This window comes from Gadus macrocephalus, chromosome 21 (assembly GCF_031168955.1).
Source record: "Gadus macrocephalus chromosome 21, ASM3116895v1".
NCBI classification, from domain to species: Eukaryota; Metazoa; Chordata; class Actinopteri; order Gadiformes; family Gadidae; genus Gadus; species Gadus macrocephalus.
In genome coordinates, this window is record NC_082402.1 from 17,014,325 (window position 1) to 17,037,184 (window position 22,860).

A 22,860-nucleotide genomic window follows, 5' to 3' on the forward strand; every position below is an offset into this window, starting at 1 on the left:
AGAAAGCGCTCATATTCGACAGTACCGCCTTGTCATTGGTTTACCCAGGTGCCATTCCAACACCATTGCTACCTCTCATTGGCTGAATCTTTGAGAAAGTTGTAGACTCAATCAATGGAAGTCGCGGGGAGACGGAGCTCTGTTCGTTTGTATATTTTATTTACGTGACCATATGTTTGGTTTATGTTAAAAAAAAAAGAATCAAAGAACCAGTTCTTCTTGTTTTGGGGAACCAGTTCTTGTCGTTCACGTTCGGGATTCGTTCGTTGTAACGAATCAGTCGCGACCGACACATCCCTAGTGTGAACGCAGGGTAAGGCAGACATTCATCGGAAGAATGTGACAACAATAACTACACAGTGTTGCACAGCTTCTCCGAAACCCTCTTCCAGAAACCCCCAAAGCAGCAGATAAAATCAGGGACAGTGCCAGGCCTACACTGCCATCTTTCTAGGCATATAGCATATAATATAGGCCTTCTCATTTTAATAGGATATTATGCCGTCATATTTTTTCAGACTTCGGGTAGCTCTCTCTTTTTTTGTCATACAGTTTGCATCCCTGCATTATACTGTGGGTGTCAGAGAAGCATAACCCTCTCTCGGGAGCTGCCTTCATCGTCTGAAAAAAAATACCTTTACGTCAGTAAATCGCCCAGCCCTAATTTTATATAGGTAGATATTGGTTTGGGTATCGTTTGGGTTTTATCCGATACCGGTGCCTACTCGGTACTTTTCAAACGGTTCCGGTGCTAAAACGGTTCTCAAACTGGTACTTAAAAAAAACGGAACGGCACACACTTTCATACATGCACGACTTGTTATGAGCTTCACATTAAGCAGAAAGTCAGCGGACACTGAGTTGAATGGCAACAGTGTTTGCTAGCCTACTTGATATGCAAGATTTACGGTTGGCATTAAATTACTCGACTTACACTGTGATTTATCAGTCACAGTGAGTGCTGTGATAAATATCTTTTTGAAATGAGAAATAATTTTAATTACTCACTGAAAGCAGGCAGGCACGCATCATGGCGCAACATTACTGCCAAAGTCATATTAAGTAATATAACTCATGTGCGCAAGGCAGCCACAGGATACGCCAACTTTGTTTTCAACCGCTCTGTACCGCGCTGTATTAATTCCAAAGTTTTGAAAAGAAAAAGTATTTGAAGCGAATAACGACTCTGTTTTTGATTCGTTTATTTGGTTTTTGAACAGAAAGTTTTGGATGTATGCATCGGCTTTGAGTTTGTTACTTTCAAATTACATTCGCTCGCAACACACACACACACACACACACACACACACACGTTCATTCACGTTCACCCACTACAACCTGCCGATCTTCAATCAAAACATCAAGTAAGCGATGCCACGGCGCGTTGACAAGTCCGTCCCGAGTCTCGAGGCGCCCATAGGCTTTATGGTTTATATGTTTGAAAGCCGTGACACTCTTTTACCAGTTGGCCTGAAATACCACGCCTCGCAGTCATGGACCTATAAAGAAAGTCGTAGTCGTACCATGCGTGCTTAGCGCAACATTGTAAAGGGTCTCGTCTGAGTGTCGCGCAGCGCTGCGTTCCGAACATTGTTTAATCAAATACACCGGTTAGGGCTGCACAATATATCGAATTTTTATCGCGATGACGATATTGGCGTCCCACGATGACACGTAGTGTTCCCGCGATATTTTCGCGATATTTTTCAATGAATAATCGTGGTAACTAATCGTGATATCAATATTGATCAAAATAATCGTGATAATCATTTTGGCAATAATCGTGCAGCCCTAACGGGGCTGGGTAGCGGGTATGGCATACCTAGCGGGTATGGCGGTATATAAAAAAATCATATCCTAACGAAAATACACACCGTTATTCAGTGTGAACCGGTATAGCGCCCAGCACTAACGCAAGTTGACGCCGCAACACCATTGGGGCGGGGCAGGGGGCGTTAAAAAACGTCAGGCACCGTTATGAGGCACCGAAATGTGCATTGTTATTCGATCTCGTTGCAACCATTTACGTCGGAACCGGTTCCCTAATGGAACCGAGTTTCGCTGCTCAACCCTAGATATTGACAAAAAACATGTCATTGGTCTTGTTTTTTTTCTTCCTCCAGGGGTGTAGACCACCCTACCTATCCATCAGTACTACAGTCTCTAGAGATCGAGGATCCTGTTGTGGCAAACTGCCTTATTGACCAGAGGGGAATCGAGAGGATATTGTTGATCAAGGTAACCTCCTGTTGTGCTCTGTCCATCACAATCACAGACCTGTTAATTAATATTTTCGTCACGCTAACCTTTCCTGCGTGTTGTTTTTTGTTCTACTAGAATGCCGCTGAGGCTCGTGCAGTGATGGCCAAACCCCCGAGGAACTGCACTCAAGCCTTCTCCGTGGAGGGAGACCAGATCTTTGAAAACCGGTCGTGGTCGGCTGAACAATCTAGACCCAACTTCCTCTTCAGGGATGTGGAGGAGGAGATCAGGTGGGATCTCTACTCCACAACCTAACCCCCGCAGCCTTTTTTTTTTTGTCAGATTATGCTGCAATGCTTTTGCCAGTGTATGAAAGAGATTTCAACTCGCTGACAATATTTATTGTTGTACTCTTTGCATTGTTTTAACTGCTCAATGCTAACCTTGCATTTTAGAAGGCTGCGTTCAATGCACACTCATGTCTTTCCTTCATGTCCTCCTTCATGTCCTGTACCTCCCGCTCTAGACACCTGCAGCGGGAGATGGAGAACCAGACGGCGCAGGTGGGGTGCTACCAGCAGAGGAAGCAGAAGGTGGAGGAGGACATCGGGAAGAACGAGGACCTGCTGAAGAAAGCCCACGTGGAGCAGAAGAAAACCCAGGTAAAATGAACCACTCTCTGCTAGTGCTGCACGATTTGGTGAAAAGGTCATATTGCGATTATTGTGGACAAAATTGTGATTTGCGATATATTAAACAAATGGTGTCATGAGGAAACTTGCTTGGTTATAAAGGAAAATGCACGCAGATTACTGATCATTTTAAAATGTTTATTTTTCAACTCAAAGCATACAAACTTAAACTAGCATAAAAAATACTGTTTTCAAAGTAGGTAACAATATTTTACAGAATTAAATAAATTCAAAAAAAAAATCTTTTCAAAATAAAGGCATTTCTGCTGTGCAAACTCGTTAGGTTTTCTCAATAGTACAACTAAATATAATAAGTAAGAAAATACATGAAATAATTAAATCGCAGCCTTTTGCGAACGCAATCGCAAAGGCTGATATCACGATTGCGATTCGGTTAATCGTGCAGCACTGCTTTCTGCCACCATTAATGACTTCATAAATAACTCATTCAGTTTGAAACGAGTCCTCCTCCTCCATCTTCTTCTTCTGTGGTGTTTCAGGGGAAGGAAAGGAAGCTGCAGCTGGAGCTGACCGAGCTTCAGAATATGGAGGAGCTGCAGTCAGAGGACCTCCAGCCCCTGGTGAGGTGTCCTGCATGGAGAACTCTCTGAACCAATCTAGGAGGGGTCAACCATAGGGGGGATCATAGGGCTGTTGATTTTCAGAGATATGAAGATCATTGCATCATGTTGTTCTTTCTCTTGCTCTCCCTCTCCCAGGAGGAGGATCTGGAGGAGGTCGTCGGTAAGATCGCCTCCCAGCAGGCCCAGTGTGAGGAGGCGCGGGCCCAAATGGCCCAGCTCAAGGCCAACTTTGAGGAGGCGGAGCAGCAGGACAGGAAGCTCAAGGATCACATCAGTGCCATGGCGGAGGAGGCCGACTCCATGAAGGTAACATGGTAGAAAGTACCTGTCATGAAGCCAGAAGACATTACATTTTATTTTTATGAACCTTTATTGAATTAAGCCAGTAAACTCTTGCATATTATTTTATCTGATGGCAGCAAATGTTTTAAACTTGACATCAATTTTTAGAGCCTAAATCTCAATAAGACCTTGAATCTATCCAATGAAATTCAATAGTCTCTATTGTGCCCAAGTGTATTATCTGATCTTCTATTGAACTCCTCTCTGTTGTGGCCCTGTAGGAGGACCTGACTAATAGCGACCAGGAGGTGATGAAATGCAAGCACCACAGTAAGCACTATGAGGAGAAGCGCAAGACCCACTTGGACAACATCCTGGCCCTCCAGGCCAGCCTGGAGGGCCAGGAGTATGAGCTGGCGGTACGATGACAAGCGTTATAAATGTTGATGCAAGTTAATACGAAGGTGTTACTAGACCTAGTCTGTGGCATCTTGTTTTATTGTCTCAAAGTCTTAACGTTGCGTGTCACATGGTTGGCCAGGCGTCAGTTACCAAGGCAACAGAGATCTGTCCAGAGCGCCTTGAGGTACGCCGGACTGCCAGGAATCTGGACAACGAGATCAACCTTGTCAAGACTAAAATCACTACCCAGCAAGCCCAGCAGGGCAACCGGGAAGAGATTGTTAAGTACGTGGCTCTGACACTAATCCTTACACTGGAATGGATTGACAGAAGTGATCCTCACCTTACTAATCAGAATCAGAATCAGAAATACTTTATTGATCCCCGGGGGAAATTGTTTGTCTTTTGCCTAACTATGTGTACAGCCAACCTCACAGCCATGTACTGAACCTCTTATGCCTTTGTTATCAGAAAAGGCTGTCCTATAGTTTGGAATATTAATTAATTACCAAAGATAACTAAATAATGTATTTACATTTTTTGTCATCATTGGTAGAGAACCTTACATTTATGACTTCCAGGGTAACCATTGGCAATCGATTTGATTTGTCTTTAAGTTATTATTTGATTATTTCTGTTTGCCTCGTTAGACAGCTATGGCATTATTATCAGTTTTTCACATTTGGGTAAAACAAACTTGTTTAGGGTAACCAACTGTGTGTTTCTTTTCCCCTGGCATTAGGCAGTACAAGGAGGCCTATGAGAAGTATAAGGACACGGCCCAGCAGATGAAGTGCCTTAAGAGCTTCATCAGGACCCTCAACCAGATCATCACAGACCGCCTGAAGGCCTACAACTCCCTGAGGAGGTCAGCTCCCCCACTCACCCAGAGATGTGGTCTTCTCCTGTTGCTGGTGAATCCTGTCTTTTGGGGGAGTGGGGCTGAGGACCGTCTTTTAAATCGACGAGGGTCATCGTTCATGTCGTTGGCCAGGCGAAGGTCGTCAACCTCTTCAACCCCAAATGACCCGTTACTGGTTTTAGCCCCTACCCCCCAATTTGAAAGGTTTTATCAAATCCATTTTTAGTAGCTAAGAGAGGGTACCGGAGGCGAAAGGTCTATTGCCTTCAATCAGAATACATGTTTCATCGCTATCTGGTGGCTGTATGGTGCAATTGCGATTGGTTGGCTTGGTGTCATTCATTCATGTACCCCATATCTTTCAATGTAGGTGTCAAATGTCCAAATTGTACAATGGGTTCACTAGATATCCACCTGTTTGTGTCTAATCAATTTTGTATTGTAATTTTGCATTGGATTCATGTTTCATTTGGAGATTTCACACTCACACTTTAGTGAGAGTATATTGTCTATTGGTAGCAGGCCCAAGTCCAGCAGACCCGTAGCACCTATAGACTCATCTCTTGTTCTTGAATGTGATATTATGTGATATTGGGCCGGACTGGTCGGCATTGGTCCGATGCAGAGTCCTACAACTGTAAAACAAGGCAGCATAATAATCAGATGAAGATAACACTTTGCTTGGCTTGCAACCTTACACAAACACCTGAAGAAATGATGCACCCTGCGCTCTGCCTAAATCTCTTGCTCTCCCTCCAACCCTCCACCAGTATGCTGTCTGCTCGCTGTAAATACTACTTTGACAGTCTGCTGTTCCAGAGAGGCTACACAGGCAGCATGACCTTTAATCACAACGACGAGACCCTCTTCATCTCCGTGAGAAAGCTAGCTTTTTTCTCTCCATTCCTTTAAAACACTACTGGTAAACGAAGCGATGGAACCTAGAGGATAGTATGTCTTTAATACCATCCCCTTGTTCTCTCCCTCCCTCCCTCCCTCCCTCCCTTCAACGTGTCCAGGTGCAGCCGGGGGAGGGAGACAAGGCGGAGCTGAGTGACATGCGGTCGCTGTCCGGCGGGGAGCGCTCCTTCTCCACCGTGTGCTTCGTGCTCTCCCTCTGGGCCATCACCGAGGCCCCATTCCGCTGCCTGGATGAGTTTGATGTCTACATGGTAAGGGTCAAAGGTTACCGTACCGCGGTTCATCTCTGACAGTGGGCTAAAGCGACCGACCTTAGAGCAAGCTGCTTTGAGCCCTGAAGAAAGTTCTATAGAAATACAATACACTGTGCTTTCTGGTGTATGTACGCACTCATTGTTGATGTTGATATTCAGCATGTTTCTCTCTAAATCTCAATGAAGTTGTATGGTACTGATAAAGAAAAACTTATTTTTAGGAAACGTCGGCCAGCAAAATATTTGATTGAATATTGGAGAATGATCATGGGAAAGTACAGGCAGCAAAATATTAATTTCTATATAAACCTGTGTTAACTTGTTTGTAGGATATGGTGAACCGCAGGATTTCCATGGACATGATGCTTAAGATAGCGGACAGCCAGCGCTACAGGCAGTTCGTCTTCCTCACCCCACAGAGCATGAGGTGACCAAGGCCTCCGCTTTACCAGGGTTCACCTAGACTCTGCATAGCCTCCCGACACCCCTCTTATGCACTTATTGTATGTCACACGTCCTGGTACTTAATGTACGCACTTATGTACGTATGTTGTACGTTATTGCACTTTAAAAAAAAAAATACTGAATGGTGCCTTATCCTAGCTATCTTTGTTGTATACAGGGAATGGGTTTACCTCACGTTAGTTAGTGCTTGAACATCCTTACTGTACTGACAGCGATATATTGTTTCTCTTCTTGCCATAAATGTAAATGTTGCTAATAATTATAATAGGAAATGATTAGTGCTTAAACCACCATTGTGGATGATGTCAAGTATTATTATTATATATTATTACATATATTATCAATTTGTTTTTGATGGTTGTATTCCAGCTTGCTCAAAGGCTACTTACAAGTGTTACTTACTAAATTTGCAATTATTAACTTCCACCCCTTCAAAGAGTGCAGTTCCCTTCCGGTCATGTGATCAATGGTCCACTGCAGTCCTTACCGGCTCTTCTTTATTGGTGTTCTTTGTTGTTTTCAGCTCGCTTCCTGAGAGTAGATTCATCCGTATCCTGCGGATGAAGGACCCGGAGCGAGGCTCCCAGGACCAGGCGTCCAGCCGGGAAGACCCAGCCTGAGGAAGAGGCCCATGGGGGCGATCACTTTTTGTCGTTACAAGTTGCTTTAGATTTGAAAGTCGTGTATTCTGTTTGGCATGTTATAAGTTAGCAATTGCAAAATCTGGCCCCTCACTCTTATTGTTCTGCATTGTTTTTGTTCTGATTTAACATCCTACCAGAGATGATAATAAATGTCCATGAATACACAATGACCAGTAGGTTATCTTTCATGCTGGCATTTGTCCAAGTTTGTATGAAAGAGGGCTGCGCCTTTGAGGTCTGAAATGTGCCCTGAATTTCTCGACACACCCATTCAGGGGCCCATAAGTTTGCCTGATAAAGTACCTCCATACCGAACCCTTTGGCACATCTCAGCTCCATCAATCCATTCCCCTCTCCCAAGTCACCAGGTTCTAGATGAAGCCGACGTCTTTTGCCACACGGTTGTTTCACAGGAATGTAGATTCATTGGGTGTGAGGGCAGCCAGCTACGAGCGACAGGTAGATGGAGCAAACCTCCAGGGGAGCCACGCGCCCCCCGACAGCCTGCAGCAGGAGACCTCCAGGCAGCCTGACAGGGGCCTCAGAGACGTTCACTTGGCCTTCCTCCCAGAGAGGTACCAGCCTTTGGTGGATAAAGAAGCAGAGCAAGAAGCTAAAGAAGCGAGGAAGCTAAAGAAAAAAGAGAAATACAAGAAAGTAAAGAAGGTGAGAAATGTAGTTGGATCAAAGGGGGACCGATTGCACCAATGTGCGGATATGAGTTGTTTTTCTGAAATGAAGTATTACATTGTCAACTATCGAGTAGCAGTGTCAATGTATCACATCTTGTCTACTGCTGTGATTGTGGCTTATTGGGACATCTTATTTTAGGCTTCCATTAAATAAGTGGATTGCAAATTAGATCAAATCGGATTGAAATACCATTGAAAATCAATGACTATAATCAAAATGAAAAAAGATTCACAATGCATTTACAATTTACTTTTTCATTTAGTTTCAGTTATTCAATCATTTTCTCCTTAGTGAAATTTCGTAGTGGGCGTGTTTTTTACAGCAGATTTCAGATCACAACCTTTAACTTAAATTGTTTCATCTGTTCATAAGCCCAAATTTAATCGGCAACACAAATTAATACCAATGATTAAGTTCCATTGCATTAGAACAACATGGTGTTGGTGAGAAAATGCTGGGAATTTGGTTAAAAAAGTAGAATAATTTGCTCAATGTGGCAACAGAGCACATTTGATGCCCGCCAGTTCACTGAAATGTTTGAGTAGCAGTTGACAAACACGAGGAGCAGAAACGGTGAGGACATAATCAAATGTTGATATATTTTCGTTAACAAATGACCACTTTCAAACAACATAAGATCCCTGATTGAAAAAAAAAATCAAGAGCACAGGTTATGTTTGGAACGGTTTATTTCCATGCTTTCAGAGGAAACTTCCTCTCCATGGAAAAAAGCCTTCCAGTAAACATCCGGAGCTGCTATTGTGTTGACCAGGTTCTTGTTTATGTGAGGAAATAAAAGTGAAACCCAGTCCCCCGCTCTAAGCCCCCACCACTTTCACAATGAAGGGTGTGCAGACTTGATGAGGCTTTGTGCTGTACAGACAGTGCTCAGAGGGAACTTGCCCTCCAGGGAACCGCCCTCCCAATCCTTCTTAACTTACACATTGGTTAAAGAAAAGTAAGATTGTCTACCAAACAAAAGTAAATGATTGATTTGAAGGTGATTTGTTTTGTGTTGCACTGATTGTGTAACGGTGTGTGCATCACAGAGGGCTGGTAGGGCGTGGCGGGGCAGCTGGAAGTGTCTCATGCTGGGTCTTCACAACTTTGCCCTGGCCTACACCACCCCCCTCACAGCGGCTGCTACCTGCTTTATACCAGAGTTTCAACCGGGCAGAGGATGAGAAACACCGTCATAGGAACGCTCTCACCATGATGTCAATGCTGTGTGGACCATTGTTACTGAATGAGTTTTTACATCTTAATATTATTTCATTTTTATTTGTCATGTAATGTAACAGGGATGGATAATTGTGTATATAAGTGTATATGACTATATTAATAAAGGTTAGTTGTAATGTGAAAGACCCGCCCCTATCATAAAATGGGCAGCTTATAACTAACATCAAATAACACTTTTGTTTATAATTGATTTAACAACGGTCAGTGGCTGTATGGAATGGTTTTTTAGTTTTTTTTTAACATTTTGGAAATGAAATGACAGTTGACAGAATGAGTTATCAGTGAGAACCGGAGTGTCCTCTTGCGATTGAATTGAACGTTTTGATTAAGTTTGTTGGTGTACACTGTTATGATGTCGTACCTCTTGAATATACTATTGTTACAATAAAATGTATTAATCTGTGTTAATATAATGGTTTTAAAATGTGAATGTGTTTTATGAAATAGGTATTTATATACAAAGTTGTTTAGAAGTTGTCCCATGTAACTAGTCCATCCACCCCGGTGCAGTGTGGGCTTCTCCCCGATGCAGTGAGGGCTGCAGACCAACAGGGGAGGTTTCGGGTGACGTCATCCTGTGCGCCCGTATAGTTTTTATTTCCGCACTCTTGTTTACCCCAGGCATAAACCACAAGCAATTGTTACTTTATAAAAATGACACACCAGAAAGTACACAATGCCAGCTCAATTCCTATAGATGGTTTCAGTAATGTGAGGATAACGTCGATATGGACATTCCTTATGTCGGTAAGTCTTGTTTTAAGGGTGGGTTTGTTCAGAATATCACTGTGCCATTAGTGCTTCCTTGTAGTTCTCTAGTTAAATGAGCTGTCAATGCTGTATTGACACATTGGTTTTATGCCAACATATGTCTGGTTTTCTCTTTCATCATTGGCATTTGTTGTATAGGTCCAGTGGTCGGAGCCGTGGCTGATCGGGCTGCTGACCTTCCATACGATCTGTCTCGGATCGACTCTGTTAACGTGTCGGTTCTACCGAGTGCAGATCTGTCAGTTCCTGCTTATGGGTGAGTGGGCAAGGCAGGGGCGCAACTGCCTACTTTCTGGGGGGTATGCAGACACATAGCAGGCGCCCCCCCCTCCCCCCTCTTTGATCTGGGCACAAATTTGACCTAAAACACACTGATATTGAATCAAAAAATTTATTCTGAGTGCACCAGGACAGATATCCGGTGTTTTTTTTAGAGGCAGCCTTTCTAAGATGCTCTGCCAGTGTAACATCATACCGTGCTATAAGAGATCAAGGATACCCAGAAAATTTCCATTTCTAGGGTTTCCTATCTGTGCATTTTGTCCCTGTGAAAAAGAGTTTCCTTGACGCACAATGTAAAAACATATTTTTACTTAAAAACAATACCACAACAGTCGAGTCACTTGTACAACTCAAGCCGCCCTCCAGTCTAGAATTGAGCCACAGCTGCAGACCATTACAGGGCTAACTGCCAGACAGGAACACGTGAATCTTTTAAAACATGTTAACACAGTGAAGATGCCATTCACATCTTCACAGTCCCCCTCAGTGGCAGGTTTCTTTCTGCAAGGAAGAGTATGGAGTCGATCACTCGAGTCAACAGGCTCTCTGCAATTCGCTATCAATAGTTTTACCTATAGGCATAAACGGGGTGCCAATTCTTTCCACATCAGATAAGCATTTATGTGGTAACCACTTGGATTATTAATTTATTCACTTTTGGATTATTAACGGAGTTAATAATTAACTCCGTTTTTACTGGGTCTATTGACATAAAACAAAGACTTGCATAGAGATTGAAGTAAAACAAAATAGCCACAAACAAGTTCCTTTATTTTTCTTGTTATGATCCGTTATATTGTAGGCTCCATTCTGATCAGTACACAGTTGCAAGACAACAGTAACCTGTTTTACTAGTAGTAGATTTAGCTAACCTGTATATTTACAAGCCTCCTCTTTATACACTGCCATAAAAATGACCTTCCCAATCTTTATTTTTCTATGTTGTGACCCCGAGGGCTTTCTTCTCTGCCTCTCCGTATTGAGGTACGTGTCATCAGATGACAATACGGTTCAAATGAAGACACTCTGGTGCTCGCCTCCAGGGCGTAGTCGAGGGGGCGGCCACTGGAGCGTCGTGTGGAGAGGAGGGGGGGAGGGAGGCGAAGGAGCGGGGGGGCGCCTTATCATTGACGTTCCTCTGTTAATGATCATCATATCATGTACACAAACGCTGTTAAATACAGAAAATGCCGACTCAAATAATTTTACTTCCATCGCTTTGGCGCCCCCTCTGGTGCGGCGCACCTATGCGCCGCATATAGTGCATGCCCACTTTTTGCACCACTGGGGCAAGGGATGAGGAAGTCGGCATTCTTTGTGATTATTCAATCATAGTTCATATCTTAATACTGTGTGTATTTGTATTATGTGTATATGTTTTTTTTAAATCAGGATATATAATTTGAGTAGGCCAGAATAAAGTCTTTCCTGTTGAATATTGCTTCTGATACTAAAATAGTTGGTTGGCGAACACCCAGTTGACCTGAGTAGGCGATACCGATATTTTTTCCTCAGCCTTAGCCGATACGCCGATACGCCGATACCGATTTTCTTGAGCCGATTTAATTTTTTTTTTTTTTTTTTTTTTTTTTAAAGGAACATTTATTGAACTTCAATATAAAAAACAATATTTAACCTGTTTAAAAACAGGTGAAGTAGAACAAGTAAGAACAAGTAGATGAACAATATTTAACAAATATTAAAAACAGGTGAGGTAGAACAAGTAAAAAAAAAATAATAATAATAATAATCAGCCGCGTATCGGCCGATACCGATACACATAAAAACCGCGAATATCGGCCGATAATATCGGTCGATCCCTAGGTTGTGTTCCCAAATAGTTGTATAGTTTTACAGTTAAACATGTCGACACAAGATTTGTGTTGTTACATGAGCCAAGATTATTCCTAATCCCTTATTCCTAATGGTTTAGGAATAATCTTATCCTTTAAGATTATTCCTAAACCAAGATTATTCCTAAAATCCCTTAAAATGGGATTTTACCATTAGGATGAATAAGTGTTATTACAAAACTTTAACGACTATGCCTAAATTTTGTCTTGTCTCTCTTCATAGTTGCAATGGTTTATAGCGCTGAATATCTGAACGAGTTAGCAGCCAATTACTGGAGGTAAGCTATTGCAAACGCGGAGCTCCATCTCATCTATTTGATTTCAGAACAGCAGTCCAGACACATTACTAATGCTTCATTATACATTTTGGAGATGCCAAAGAGGAATTTATATTAAACAATCATAATCCTCCTTATACAAGTAAGGAAGCCTTTTTTTTAAAGAAAATGTAATGCCATAATTATTGACAGATCATTTATTCTTCCCAGGTCATTTTCAAACTTCCAGTACTTCGACTCCACGGGCATGTTCATATCCCTGGTGTATTCAATCCCCCTCTTGTTTAACACCATCATTATTGTGGTAAGTATTTTGATTCTTATCTCACCACTAATGATGTCCCAAATTGTTGATGTATGTTAATATCTGTATTTGTGTCTTTATAGATCGTGTGGGTGTACCGGACATTCTACACCATGACTGAACTGAAGACCCTGCAGCTCAAGAGAAGAGCCCTCAGAGAAGGAAGGAAGAAGATAGAGTGAATCCCAGTTGCTACGGAGATGTTACTTGAAGACTGTCTCTGGCCCGGGTCCGGGACGGGGAGATGGGAGAGACACATTCCACAAAGCAGTTGGACCCAAAGCCTCTGTTTAAAAAGCTAAAGGACCATATTCAGCTTATTTTGGTGTTGTTCCGGAACTGTAATTGACTTGACTACAAAGTCAACAAAGGACAAGGGTTGGGCAAGAGGGTTTAATGTTTATTTTATTTAGGATTATTTCATTAGTTGGATGGCTTCATCCTATAAAAGGATTACTTAAGAAAAGGACTTTGCTTTATTATTTATTTTATTCATGTATTTCTTTTAAACCATTATAATAAAGCATATTGGTAAATATTATTTAGTGACTATTCTGATCCTGTTATTTAATCAAACAACCGGAACAAACAGCTCCCGTAACACCACCCTCTAGTGGATGGCCGCCTCTAGAGGGCGATATGAAACAGTGTTGTGTGCGCTGTTACCGTGAGCAGAAAGGTGGACCGCGGCTGAGAAACCGGGGATAAAGCCCTGAACACACGTTGACCTCTGGGGTTGCCGGATTCTCAGGCCACTGCAGTAGGATCTGGTCAAAGAATTTAGTCTCCAGTGATGAAAGCAACTTTAGACAAGTAGGACTTCATCCTAAATTAATGTGTTCCTCATGAACAATTCTAATACAGAAAAAATAATAGGGAAGAAAATATGGCCTTAATTACACCACATAACAAATGTATGGTCAACATAGCTTTATTTATGACCTGTTTCAAAATACATGTATAATAAAACACCTATGCAAAGAAAAAAAACCTCATATCTATCTTGCTTTCCTTGTCAAAAAGATATTGTTTTTTGACCTAGCAGACGGGACAGGTCAAGTGATTTCTGTCTGAGAATGTTGGGGGGGCAAGGTGGGGGAGCAAGGTGAGCAAACACTGACGAACCAAAGGTGATTTAACTTCTGTTATCTCATCCTGCACCCTTCATCTCTGCAGCAAAGGGATTACAGCCGGGCTGTTTTTTTTTCTTTCTTATTTCCCTCACTTGTTGCCCAGATGTGTTAGGTGTTGGTGTGCTCCTCCTGCCTGGGCGCACCGTTACGGACCTGAGTGATGGAGCCGCCAGTTGCCATCATAATATTAAGTTATCTGTGGAGGAGGAGAGCTGGAAAGGAAGGCTCTGTGAGTGTGTGACCGCTGGACGTGCCATAGAACGCAATGTTTAAGGAGAGAAAAATGACCACCACACACACACACACACACAAACTCCCCCAGTCCAAGAAAAGAAAAGCCTCTTAATGTCAGGCTGTCATCCGTCTACGGTCCTGGAGAATGGGTGGCCGGACATGCATGGGAGGATACAGGATGGATACTGAGCCCAGTGTTTCTCTAACAGTTTCGGCCCCTGACCCCATTCTAGCTCAGAAATTGATTGCAACCCCAACTTTCCCTTTAGTGCATTCGCTTCCAAACCAACATCAACATGCCAGTAATGTAAATTTGATTTCGTAAAGAAAGCGAGACAAGAAAAAACATCCACAGCTCTAAAAGTGTTCAAGTGCACCACGGCTGAATTTCATGGGAGTATTGAGTATTAATGGAGCTTTTGGCATTAGCCGGAATTTTCACTCTGCTTGCAATCTGGACATCTGTCCTACCCCCACCCCCTCTCCTGCAGCATTGGTTTAATTAATAATTCATGTTTCTTGCTATGGATCTTGTCCGTGACAAAACAAGTCACAATTCATCTACATCTAGTCCTTCCATGTATGAGGGATCATAGTGCAGCTTGTACATTGATGTATACTGTCACTCTCTTCAGGATGGGCCTAGCTCAAGCCAGACATGGAAACTATGTGCAATTTGTGAATTTCATTCTATGCCGGCATCTGTAAGCCATCATCTGTAAGCAAATCCTTTTGTCTCTCATTCAGCCCCTTTCTGGATAACATGTAGGGAAGACCTCACCTAAAAGTACCCAGAAAACTGGACACATTAAGGACTACCAAGAAACTTATCATGAATCATGAGTTGTTTTATAGTGAATGACATAACTTTCCCTTTTAAACAACAAAACATTTCTGTGTAACATTCAGGGCACTATTTCACTGAATTTCCAGGTTAACCAGATATGTTAAGTAAGAAATCAGGAAAAGCAGAGAATGAGTTGCCTCTTTCTCTGAGCCTAAAATGCAGCCTGGGGCCGATTGTACGAAGCAACATTGCCAGGATATCCTTTTTGTTACTTGGCTTCACTTAGCCTAAAAAACACAATTACACATAATTAATTATTCCCTTAAATTAAAAGATTGAGAGGCAGCTCAGTGAAGAGCCCATTGGTTGGTTCTAGCATTACCCTAGCATTGGCTTGACCTCTTGACCCTTAACTTTGGTAACAATTTGTGTTTGTGGATCGTGAAATGTTCTGCAGATATCATTTTACAAACCACAGGTATATGGAATGCCGTTGAGTCAATATTAAATAAATAAATATCTATGAAATAGAACAATGAGGCATTAAAGGCCCACTATGCAACTTTTTTTGCCAAAATTACATTAAGTATGCAGGTTGAGAGTTATGCTGATGGTTCTGCATCCATTTCTGGGTCGATTGGTGGGTGTGTCATTTACCCATGTCGCCTCTCCAGTGAAAAAGCGCACATGCAACTTGCTCTGTTCGGACCGACACAATCCGGATGTGACGCAGTGGAAGTATCCTCGAAAATGTAGTCAGATTGTAGTTTCGAATATGCTTTATGGCACAGACACACCCAAACATGGCACCGGCTAGATATAAACAGCCAGTTGCGAGGCAATTGTTGCATTCATCATGGATCAATCGACTGATAAGGGACCCAAGAGGCGACCGTCGGTGGAACAAAAGAAGAATGGACCAGAAAAGAGATCAGACACGAGTGAAAGGGGAACTATGCAACTTTTTTGGCTTGATTTACCTTAATATAACAGGCTAAGAGTCATTGCGATGGTTCTATTATACATTTTTGTTCGATTGTTCGTTGTTTCGACCAGGCCCCCAGGATAGGCGCATACTTCCGCAATCCACCAGTGCTCAGAGGCCAAGCCTGGTATTGCAGCTGTTTAAGCTGGCTGTGGACGGGGGTCCGTCATTTCATGTGGCCCAGAAGTAGATATCGCCGTCCACTCCAATACAAGTGGGGAACAGGATTGTGTCTCCGCAGAAATTTCTGGATATCAATCAAAGGCTCATAATTATATTTCTACCCTGTTCTAAAAAAATGTAATTTTTTTCTTTTCAAAACGCCTCATCAAGCGTTTTATTAGCAGTTTATGTTGGGTGGGCAGCTGAAAGGAGTCGTACTGAAACAAACGGCTCTTTGCTATGGACCTATTTTGAAGTGCACGGCTCCATTAACTTCCGAATTAAATTAAATTCCGAATTAACTTCCATTAACTCCATTAACTTCCAAAGTCTGAGATTTGTCCTTTTACTTAACATGAATGGCGTTGAACACGGATATATAACACACATATCATTGAAATAGCTGTAACAGGCACGGACGTATTGATTACCTGAATGATTATGGGAGACCTACGTAATTTTCATAATATTGTTAATTGTCTAATATTAACATTTCAGTTGCGTTGGTAGGTATTTCATTTTCATTTGCTTGTTTAGCTATGTATGACAGGGTTATGGTTAGCTATGTATGACAGTTGACAATGTTGGTGTATTACAATTCATTATCTGGGTAGGCTACTCCAACTTCGTTGCTGGTCGATATGTAAACATTTACTTTTATATAAATTATTGATTGCAATTTTCGTAAATAGTTAGTTGGAAGGAATCTGTTTCTTAAGCAATAACATTGAACTGAATTTTTTAGGCCTACATACGTTTACTATGTTACTATGGTATTATATGGAGCAATCTTACATATTTATGAAGTTTCCAGATCAATAAAGTTCTATCTCTTTTTATTTGAACTGCCTGTATGTCCTCTTGATTATAGTATTACAGTGTGTACCTTGGTTATCAGCTATCATAGAATGGTGTCAATGTGGTATTGGCATATATATTCCAGAATTTGAAAAAGGATATGGATATAGAGTGGGTGACTTTATCAGTATACTCAATCGAGATGGCCACAATAATAACCGCTCTTAGATGGGTTGTAGATACTAAGTTGGTGACAATGTGGTATTGGCATATATATTCCAGCATTTGAAAAAGGATATGGATATAGAGTGGGTGACTTTATCAGTATACTCAATCGAGAAGGCCACAATAATAACCGCTCTTAGATGGGTTGTAGATACTAAGTTTTATAACAGATAATTCAATACGTGAAGATTTGGTGATAGAGGTAAAGCATCTTCTTTTAAATATTATAAGCCTTGGTTTAGTTATTCAGTTCTGTTGGATTCCAGCCCACCATGGAATATATGGCAATGAAATTGCTGATAAATTAGCTAAAAGATACTAACCTAATTAGAGGAATTTAACCTTAAAGGCACCCAGTGCAACGTTCGAGGCAAAAATGAACATTCAATTTCTAGTCTTTTTTACACGTAGTATATTTCAATAATTCCCTACCATTACATATCGACATTCAAGAAGCGAAGATGAGACGTCGTTGTGTGGTGAGAACTGATAGAAAATCGTAAACAAAAACAATGGGCACCATCTTCTTTATTTATTGTAACCTACAAAAAATAACCCAGGATTCCAGTCGGCAAGCCTCAGAGTTTTCCGAACACGTGACGTCGCTATTTGGGAGCGCATGGTTTTATCTACAAGATGGCGGATCACATTTTAGAATCTCCGGAAGCGTTCGGGACTCATCGGTCTTGTTCCGAGGATTGCCGACTGGAATCCTGTTTATTTTTGTGAGATCGCAATAAATAAAGAAGATGGTGCCCATTGTTTTTGTTTACGATTTTCTATCAGTTCTCACCACACAACAACGTCTCATCTTCGCTCCTTGAATGTCGATATGTAATGGAGTTATTGAAATATACTACGTGTAAAAAAGACTAGAAATTGAATGTTCATTTTTGCCTCGAAAGTTGCACTGGGTGCCTTTAAGTATATATATATTTTTTTTTTATTTATTCATTTCTTTTGTTAGTTTGTTTATTTTGTTTCGTTAGTTTGGTTTTTTCTTTGAATTTATTTTTATGATTTAAAGTATCATTTGCCAACGTCCTTGTCACAAACTCCTGTGTAGTAGTCCAGTAGGTGGCGGTATATGGGGAAAAACTATGTTCCTCCGCTAAACTAGAAGAAGAAGAAGATCTCTGCATCCGGTACGTCACGGACTAGGGCTGTGTCCCAATTCCTAGGACGCATCCTTCGAAGGCTGCATTCGAAGGATGCGTCGACGCCGATTGCGTCACAGCGACGCGCCAAGTGCTGTCCCAATTCCAAGGGTCCTTCAAATGCGGCCTACGAATGCAGCCTTCTTTTCCCGGATTTGAAGGATGCATCGGCTGTATCCTTCACGGCCCAACGTATCCCAAGATCCTTCACGGCCCAACATATCCCTCCCAAGATTCATTGCGCACTCAATCAATGGAGTTGGCGGAGAATGGCGATTTAAGTTTTGCATTTAAATGTAAGTATTTGGTTTCTAGTCACTGGAGTATTTAACGATACAAATGTTAAAAAAAACAAGGGCCCTTAAAACTTTTTTCATTAAAGTAATAGGCAATATAAGTAAGGTAACGTTACAGTTAGTGACGCTGTAACGTTAACTAAGAACACCCGTTAAAGGCATATTGTACGATTTTCAGTGATATGCACTTTTTAATATGTTGTTGAAATTGGTTTTTACATCCTGACAGCAATAAATAACTTATGGGCAATGAAAAAGAAGCGAAAAAAAAACGAATTCTGTATCTGCTATAAACCTGTTAAAATGCTTACCAATCGGAGACATTGTACCCAAATCTAAAGAACCAATCACAAGCCTGCGCGTTCTCTCCCCTCTGTGTACGAGCCTGAGCCGGCCTGAGCGCGTTCACGGAGGGCAAAGAAAGCATTGTTATCATAGTAGTTCATGACAGTGGACTAGACCTAGTGAGCCTACAACGTTAACACGATGGAAGAAAAAAAACAGAAGTTACCACTGCCACCGTTACTTGCCCCGGTTCATCCTTTTAAAAAGGCAAGAAAAAGAAAGACAGAAAATGAAAAGGCAGCAACAAAAAAAAAGTTGGAGAATGCTCGAGGAAAAACGAGAATAAATATTGGATTCGCTTTTCAGCGATGGCGACAGCTGAGGGAGTTGAATGGCCTGAAAAGTGACGCAATGGTTGCCGTTGAAGTAAGCCGTAAGCAGCATTAGCGCTCGTGCACAGCTCTGTGTCGAGGGGTTGGGGCAGGGAGTCCTGAAGGGTGGGGGAGGAGTTAAACGGAACTCCGAAGAGAAGCTAATTTCAAATCATGCTAGCTCTCTCACATCGTACAGTATAGCTTTAAGCCCTATAGTTTCAAATTTAAGAGTGGTAACGGTTCGTTACGTCAACCGGAAATGCTCCGTAGGCTAGACCGTCCCATTTCTTCGGCCTTCGGAGTGTCCTTTGCGGTCTACGAAGGCCGTATCCTTCGAAGGACGCGGTCTACAAAGGATGCGTCCTATGAATTGGGACACAGCCTAGGTCACCTGTCTTGGCCACATAACGCGGAAGCAAATCGCTCCTGTATGTTACCCTGCGCCACTGAGCAGTTTGTATAGGAATGAATGGGCGGCCATTTTCCAGTCTGTGGTCCATCCTTTAATATGTCCATGGTTGTTACCCTGGGACTCTCTGGCCGTTTCTCAATTCGCGTACTTGTGCGTGCTCGTGTGCTCGTGGACTCGTGAAACGTCATCAGTCGTTGCCCGAGCACTGTTCCAATTCGAAGTACGCATCAAGCGAGTACTGTCGTAAAACCCGGAAGTGTTTGATGCGTGCTCGATCTCGCCGTTTCACCGAGCATGCATCGGAGGTGGCTCGTGTGCTTGAAACCGCTATAAATCCCAGGATGCATTTCGCACTCGCAGCAGTACGATGGCGGACAACATGGAGAAGACGCACAACTGTAGCTTTAGTTACTCTTAACTTATATATTTATATAATATATAATATAATAATAATAATAATATAAGATAATATATAAATATATATATATAAAGTCGTGTGTGTATAGCTTATACACATGACAGGACACGCATATCTTTTCAATTTTTATTCATTCCGAATATTTACATACTATTTGAAAATGAAAGAGGCTGGGATTTTGTTTTATATCATTTTTTTATATTGTTCAGTAGCATATGCCTAAATGAGGCCGTAGCACAGTTAACGGACGAGCAGAGGTGTTGACGTCATCGAGTCCGCTGCTGTTCCAATTGCAGGTACGTAGTCGCGTGCTCGCAAGTCTGTGCTTGAAGTACGGACTTGCCAAGTACGTACTTGCAAGTCATCGAGTCCGTAGTACGCGTACTAGGAATTGAGAAACGGCCTCTAAATCGACGCCACTTCGACCTGGGCGGGACTTTACGTCCTACGTCACTCGCTATGGGTGTGCATGTGTGCGCATAGCCGTCACTCGCGATGGGTGTGCATGTGAGAAAGGTTTTGGCTTTAGTGTCTATGGGTTGGTAATAACGTCGGTTCTGATGATTTTTCTGATGGAAAAGTGGTCTTTTATTTCCATAATCTTTGTTCAGTGAACGCATAAACCCGTTTGTTAGTTAGCAGTTAAACAAAATGCGATCTATTTGTTTACAGTTACCAACGACCAACTGATGATTGTGGGTTCGATTCCCTATAGTGATGCAAAGTTTTTTCTTTCATTTTGGACTGCACACACATCGCGAGTGACGGATACTCGAACAATGTACACACATCACTGTCTTTACAATTTCTAGGCAACCGAAGTTTAAAGATTGTCAAGTGGTTAACTCTTGAATCGCATGTACTAAGACCTGATGGGTTAGTGGTCAGAGAACAACTCATTAACGCAGGGATAAGGGGTTCGATTCCTTAATGAAACTAGCTTTTTTCATTCATATTGGACTGGATGTTTGTATGCCATTTTGCGTAACTTGTAGTTTATAATGAAGAAATGTTACTGGGGTTAAGGTTAGGGTAACGCTAAGGGTAAGACACAAAGTGTTTTTGCAACACAATATTTCTTACAATAACAAAGTTTAAAGTTTTGATGACTCCAGTAGGAAACTTAAGATACCTAGAGAAATGCGTGAGTGCTCACAAAACAACAAGTCAGCAGTGTGGTACAGGGTGATCATTTCTGATATACAGTACAAAAGCTGAAACTATTAGCCAGGAGTGGGAAAGATGCAGACGCAGACGTGGGAAGCAATAAGACGCACCAACACACAGTTGCCTGTTGCAAAATGGTTCAGAGTTTAATAGAAATAGTTAGGGTTAGCTGGTATGGCGTTATCTGGTATGGCTATAGTCTAATGTTAGCTTAGTTCGTGTTGTTTCGTCATGTTAATCGCTAGTAATAGTAAGTCATTTGTAGAAGTCATTTGTAGAAATATAGCCTATCATCACAGACTGTAGGAATGTCACCCACCCTCCATCGCGTACGACACTGACGCTCGTAATCTGTAGTGCAAGGGAGTTCGCGCACAGATCCCTGAGACAAACGGCTACGCGCACACATGCAAACCCATAGCGAGTGACGTAGGACGTAAAGTCCCGCCCAGGTCGAAGTGGCGTCGATTTAGAGAGTCCCATGTTACCCTGCGCCACTGAGCAGTTTGTATAATAAAGGATGGACCACAGACTGGAAAATGGCCGCCCATTCATTCCTATGCAAACTGCTCAGTGGCGCATGGTAACATACAGGAGCGATTTGCTTCCGCGTTATGTGGCCAGGACACGTGACCTAGTCCGTGACGTACCGGATGCAGAGATTTTCTTCTTCTTCTAGTTTAGTGGCGGATCATAGTTTTTCCCCATATACCGCGACCTACTGGACTACTACACAGGAGTTTGTGACAAGGACGTTGACAAGGACAAGGACGTTGGCAAATCATACTTTAAATCATACAAATAAATTCAAAGAAAAAACCAAACTAACGAAACAAAATAAACAAAATAAAACAAACTAACAAAATAAATGAATAAATAAAAATAAAAAATATATATACTTAAGGTTAAATTCTTCTAATTAGGTTAGTATCTTTTATCTAATTTATCAGCAATTTCATTGCCATATATTCCATGGTGGGCTGGAATCCAACAGAACTGAATAACTAAACCAAGGCTTATTGTTGCCGCAATGAAGCAGGACCTGCAGTACCTCCACCGGCAGTTCCCAGCAATGCAGATCGTCTTCTCTACCATCAACGAGAGACGCTGGTGGAGGGCTGACCATCCGGGGAAGCTAAATCACGCTAGGAAATGGGTGAACAGTGTGATGAACGCATTTGTTAGTGTAGAGCTAGGAGGCAACAGCGTAGAGCATCCTGGAATAAGGTTTAACTGCTGTGGTTTGTACCTAAAATACAAGGTTCATTTCACCAATAGGGGAAATGACATTTTTTTAAAAAGCATTTCACAGTCTCTTGAAGCGATAATCCAGAGTGGGTGAAACGGACACTTTTAGGGCCAATGCCTTCAGCCTTCTCCACTCTGAATTGTAATTTCAACAGTTTTCAATACTGTAAAATATAATCCAGGTCCTTAATCTTTATTCGATGATGCTCTTCTCTGCGTATTTGATAAATCAGTAATTATAACCTTTTTGGTAATCATTTGCGTTTATCACACTGTTCATTCATTTCACTGTTCTTCCTCTCATTCCTTTCCTTACTTCTTAGGCTACCTGTCTTTGTTTCCCCTTCCACTCTTCTGCCCCAGCCAAACAGCCAAAAAATGTGTTTTGTTCAAATTTGGGGTGGGGGGTCTTTTAATAAAAGCTTTTTTTTATTGTAACACTTGGTTC

General features: G+C 41.9%; 3 protein-coding genes across 4 annotated transcripts in view; all 3 read left to right on the forward strand.

Moving 5' to 3' along the window:
* Positions 1 to 22,860, forward strand: part of si:dkey-119f1.1 (Structural maintenance of chromosomes protein 6-like) — a 201,691-nt gene that overhangs the window by 42,559 nt on the left and 136,272 nt on the right. For both annotated transcript variants that reach the window (XM_060042093.1, XM_060042095.1), the window contains exons 16-27: positions 2,124 to 2,238; positions 2,338 to 2,492; positions 2,729 to 2,864; positions 3,395 to 3,475; positions 3,614 to 3,784; positions 4,042 to 4,179; positions 4,302 to 4,447; positions 4,905 to 5,030; positions 5,795 to 5,900; positions 6,044 to 6,196; positions 6,529 to 6,626; positions 7,188 to 7,312. In XM_060042093.1, coding sequence (XP_059898076.1) covers positions 2,124 to 2,238; positions 2,338 to 2,492; positions 2,729 to 2,864; positions 3,395 to 3,475; positions 3,614 to 3,784; positions 4,042 to 4,179; positions 4,302 to 4,447; positions 4,905 to 5,030; positions 5,795 to 5,900; positions 6,044 to 6,196; positions 6,529 to 6,626; positions 7,188 to 7,284 — 1,522 coding nt within the window. In that variant the 3' untranslated portion in view covers positions 7,285 to 7,312. The remainder of the gene's footprint in view (positions 1 to 2,123; positions 2,239 to 2,337; positions 2,493 to 2,728; positions 2,865 to 3,394; positions 3,476 to 3,613; positions 3,785 to 4,041; positions 4,180 to 4,301; positions 4,448 to 4,904; positions 5,031 to 5,794; positions 5,901 to 6,043; positions 6,197 to 6,528; positions 6,627 to 7,187; positions 7,313 to 22,860) is intronic.
* LOC132450126 (required for drug-induced death protein 1-like) lies at positions 7,319 to 9,680 on the forward strand. Its single transcript, XM_060042129.1, has 2 exons — positions 7,319 to 7,974; positions 9,051 to 9,680. Exons 1-2 carry the CDS (start codon positions 7,684 to 7,686, stop codon positions 9,183 to 9,185), a joined length of 426 nt encoding a protein of 141 aa, XP_059898112.1. The 5' UTR covers positions 7,319 to 7,683; the 3' UTR covers positions 9,186 to 9,680.
* Positions 9,804 to 13,272, forward strand: tmem18 (transmembrane protein 18). The gene is made up of 5 exons (XM_060042128.1): positions 9,804 to 9,990; positions 10,153 to 10,270; positions 12,373 to 12,427; positions 12,638 to 12,731; positions 12,815 to 13,272. The coding sequence occupies exons 1-5, from the start codon at positions 9,898 to 9,900 to the stop codon at positions 12,911 to 12,913; spliced, it is 459 nt and encodes a 152-aa protein (XP_059898111.1). The 5' UTR covers positions 9,804 to 9,897; the 3' UTR covers positions 12,914 to 13,272.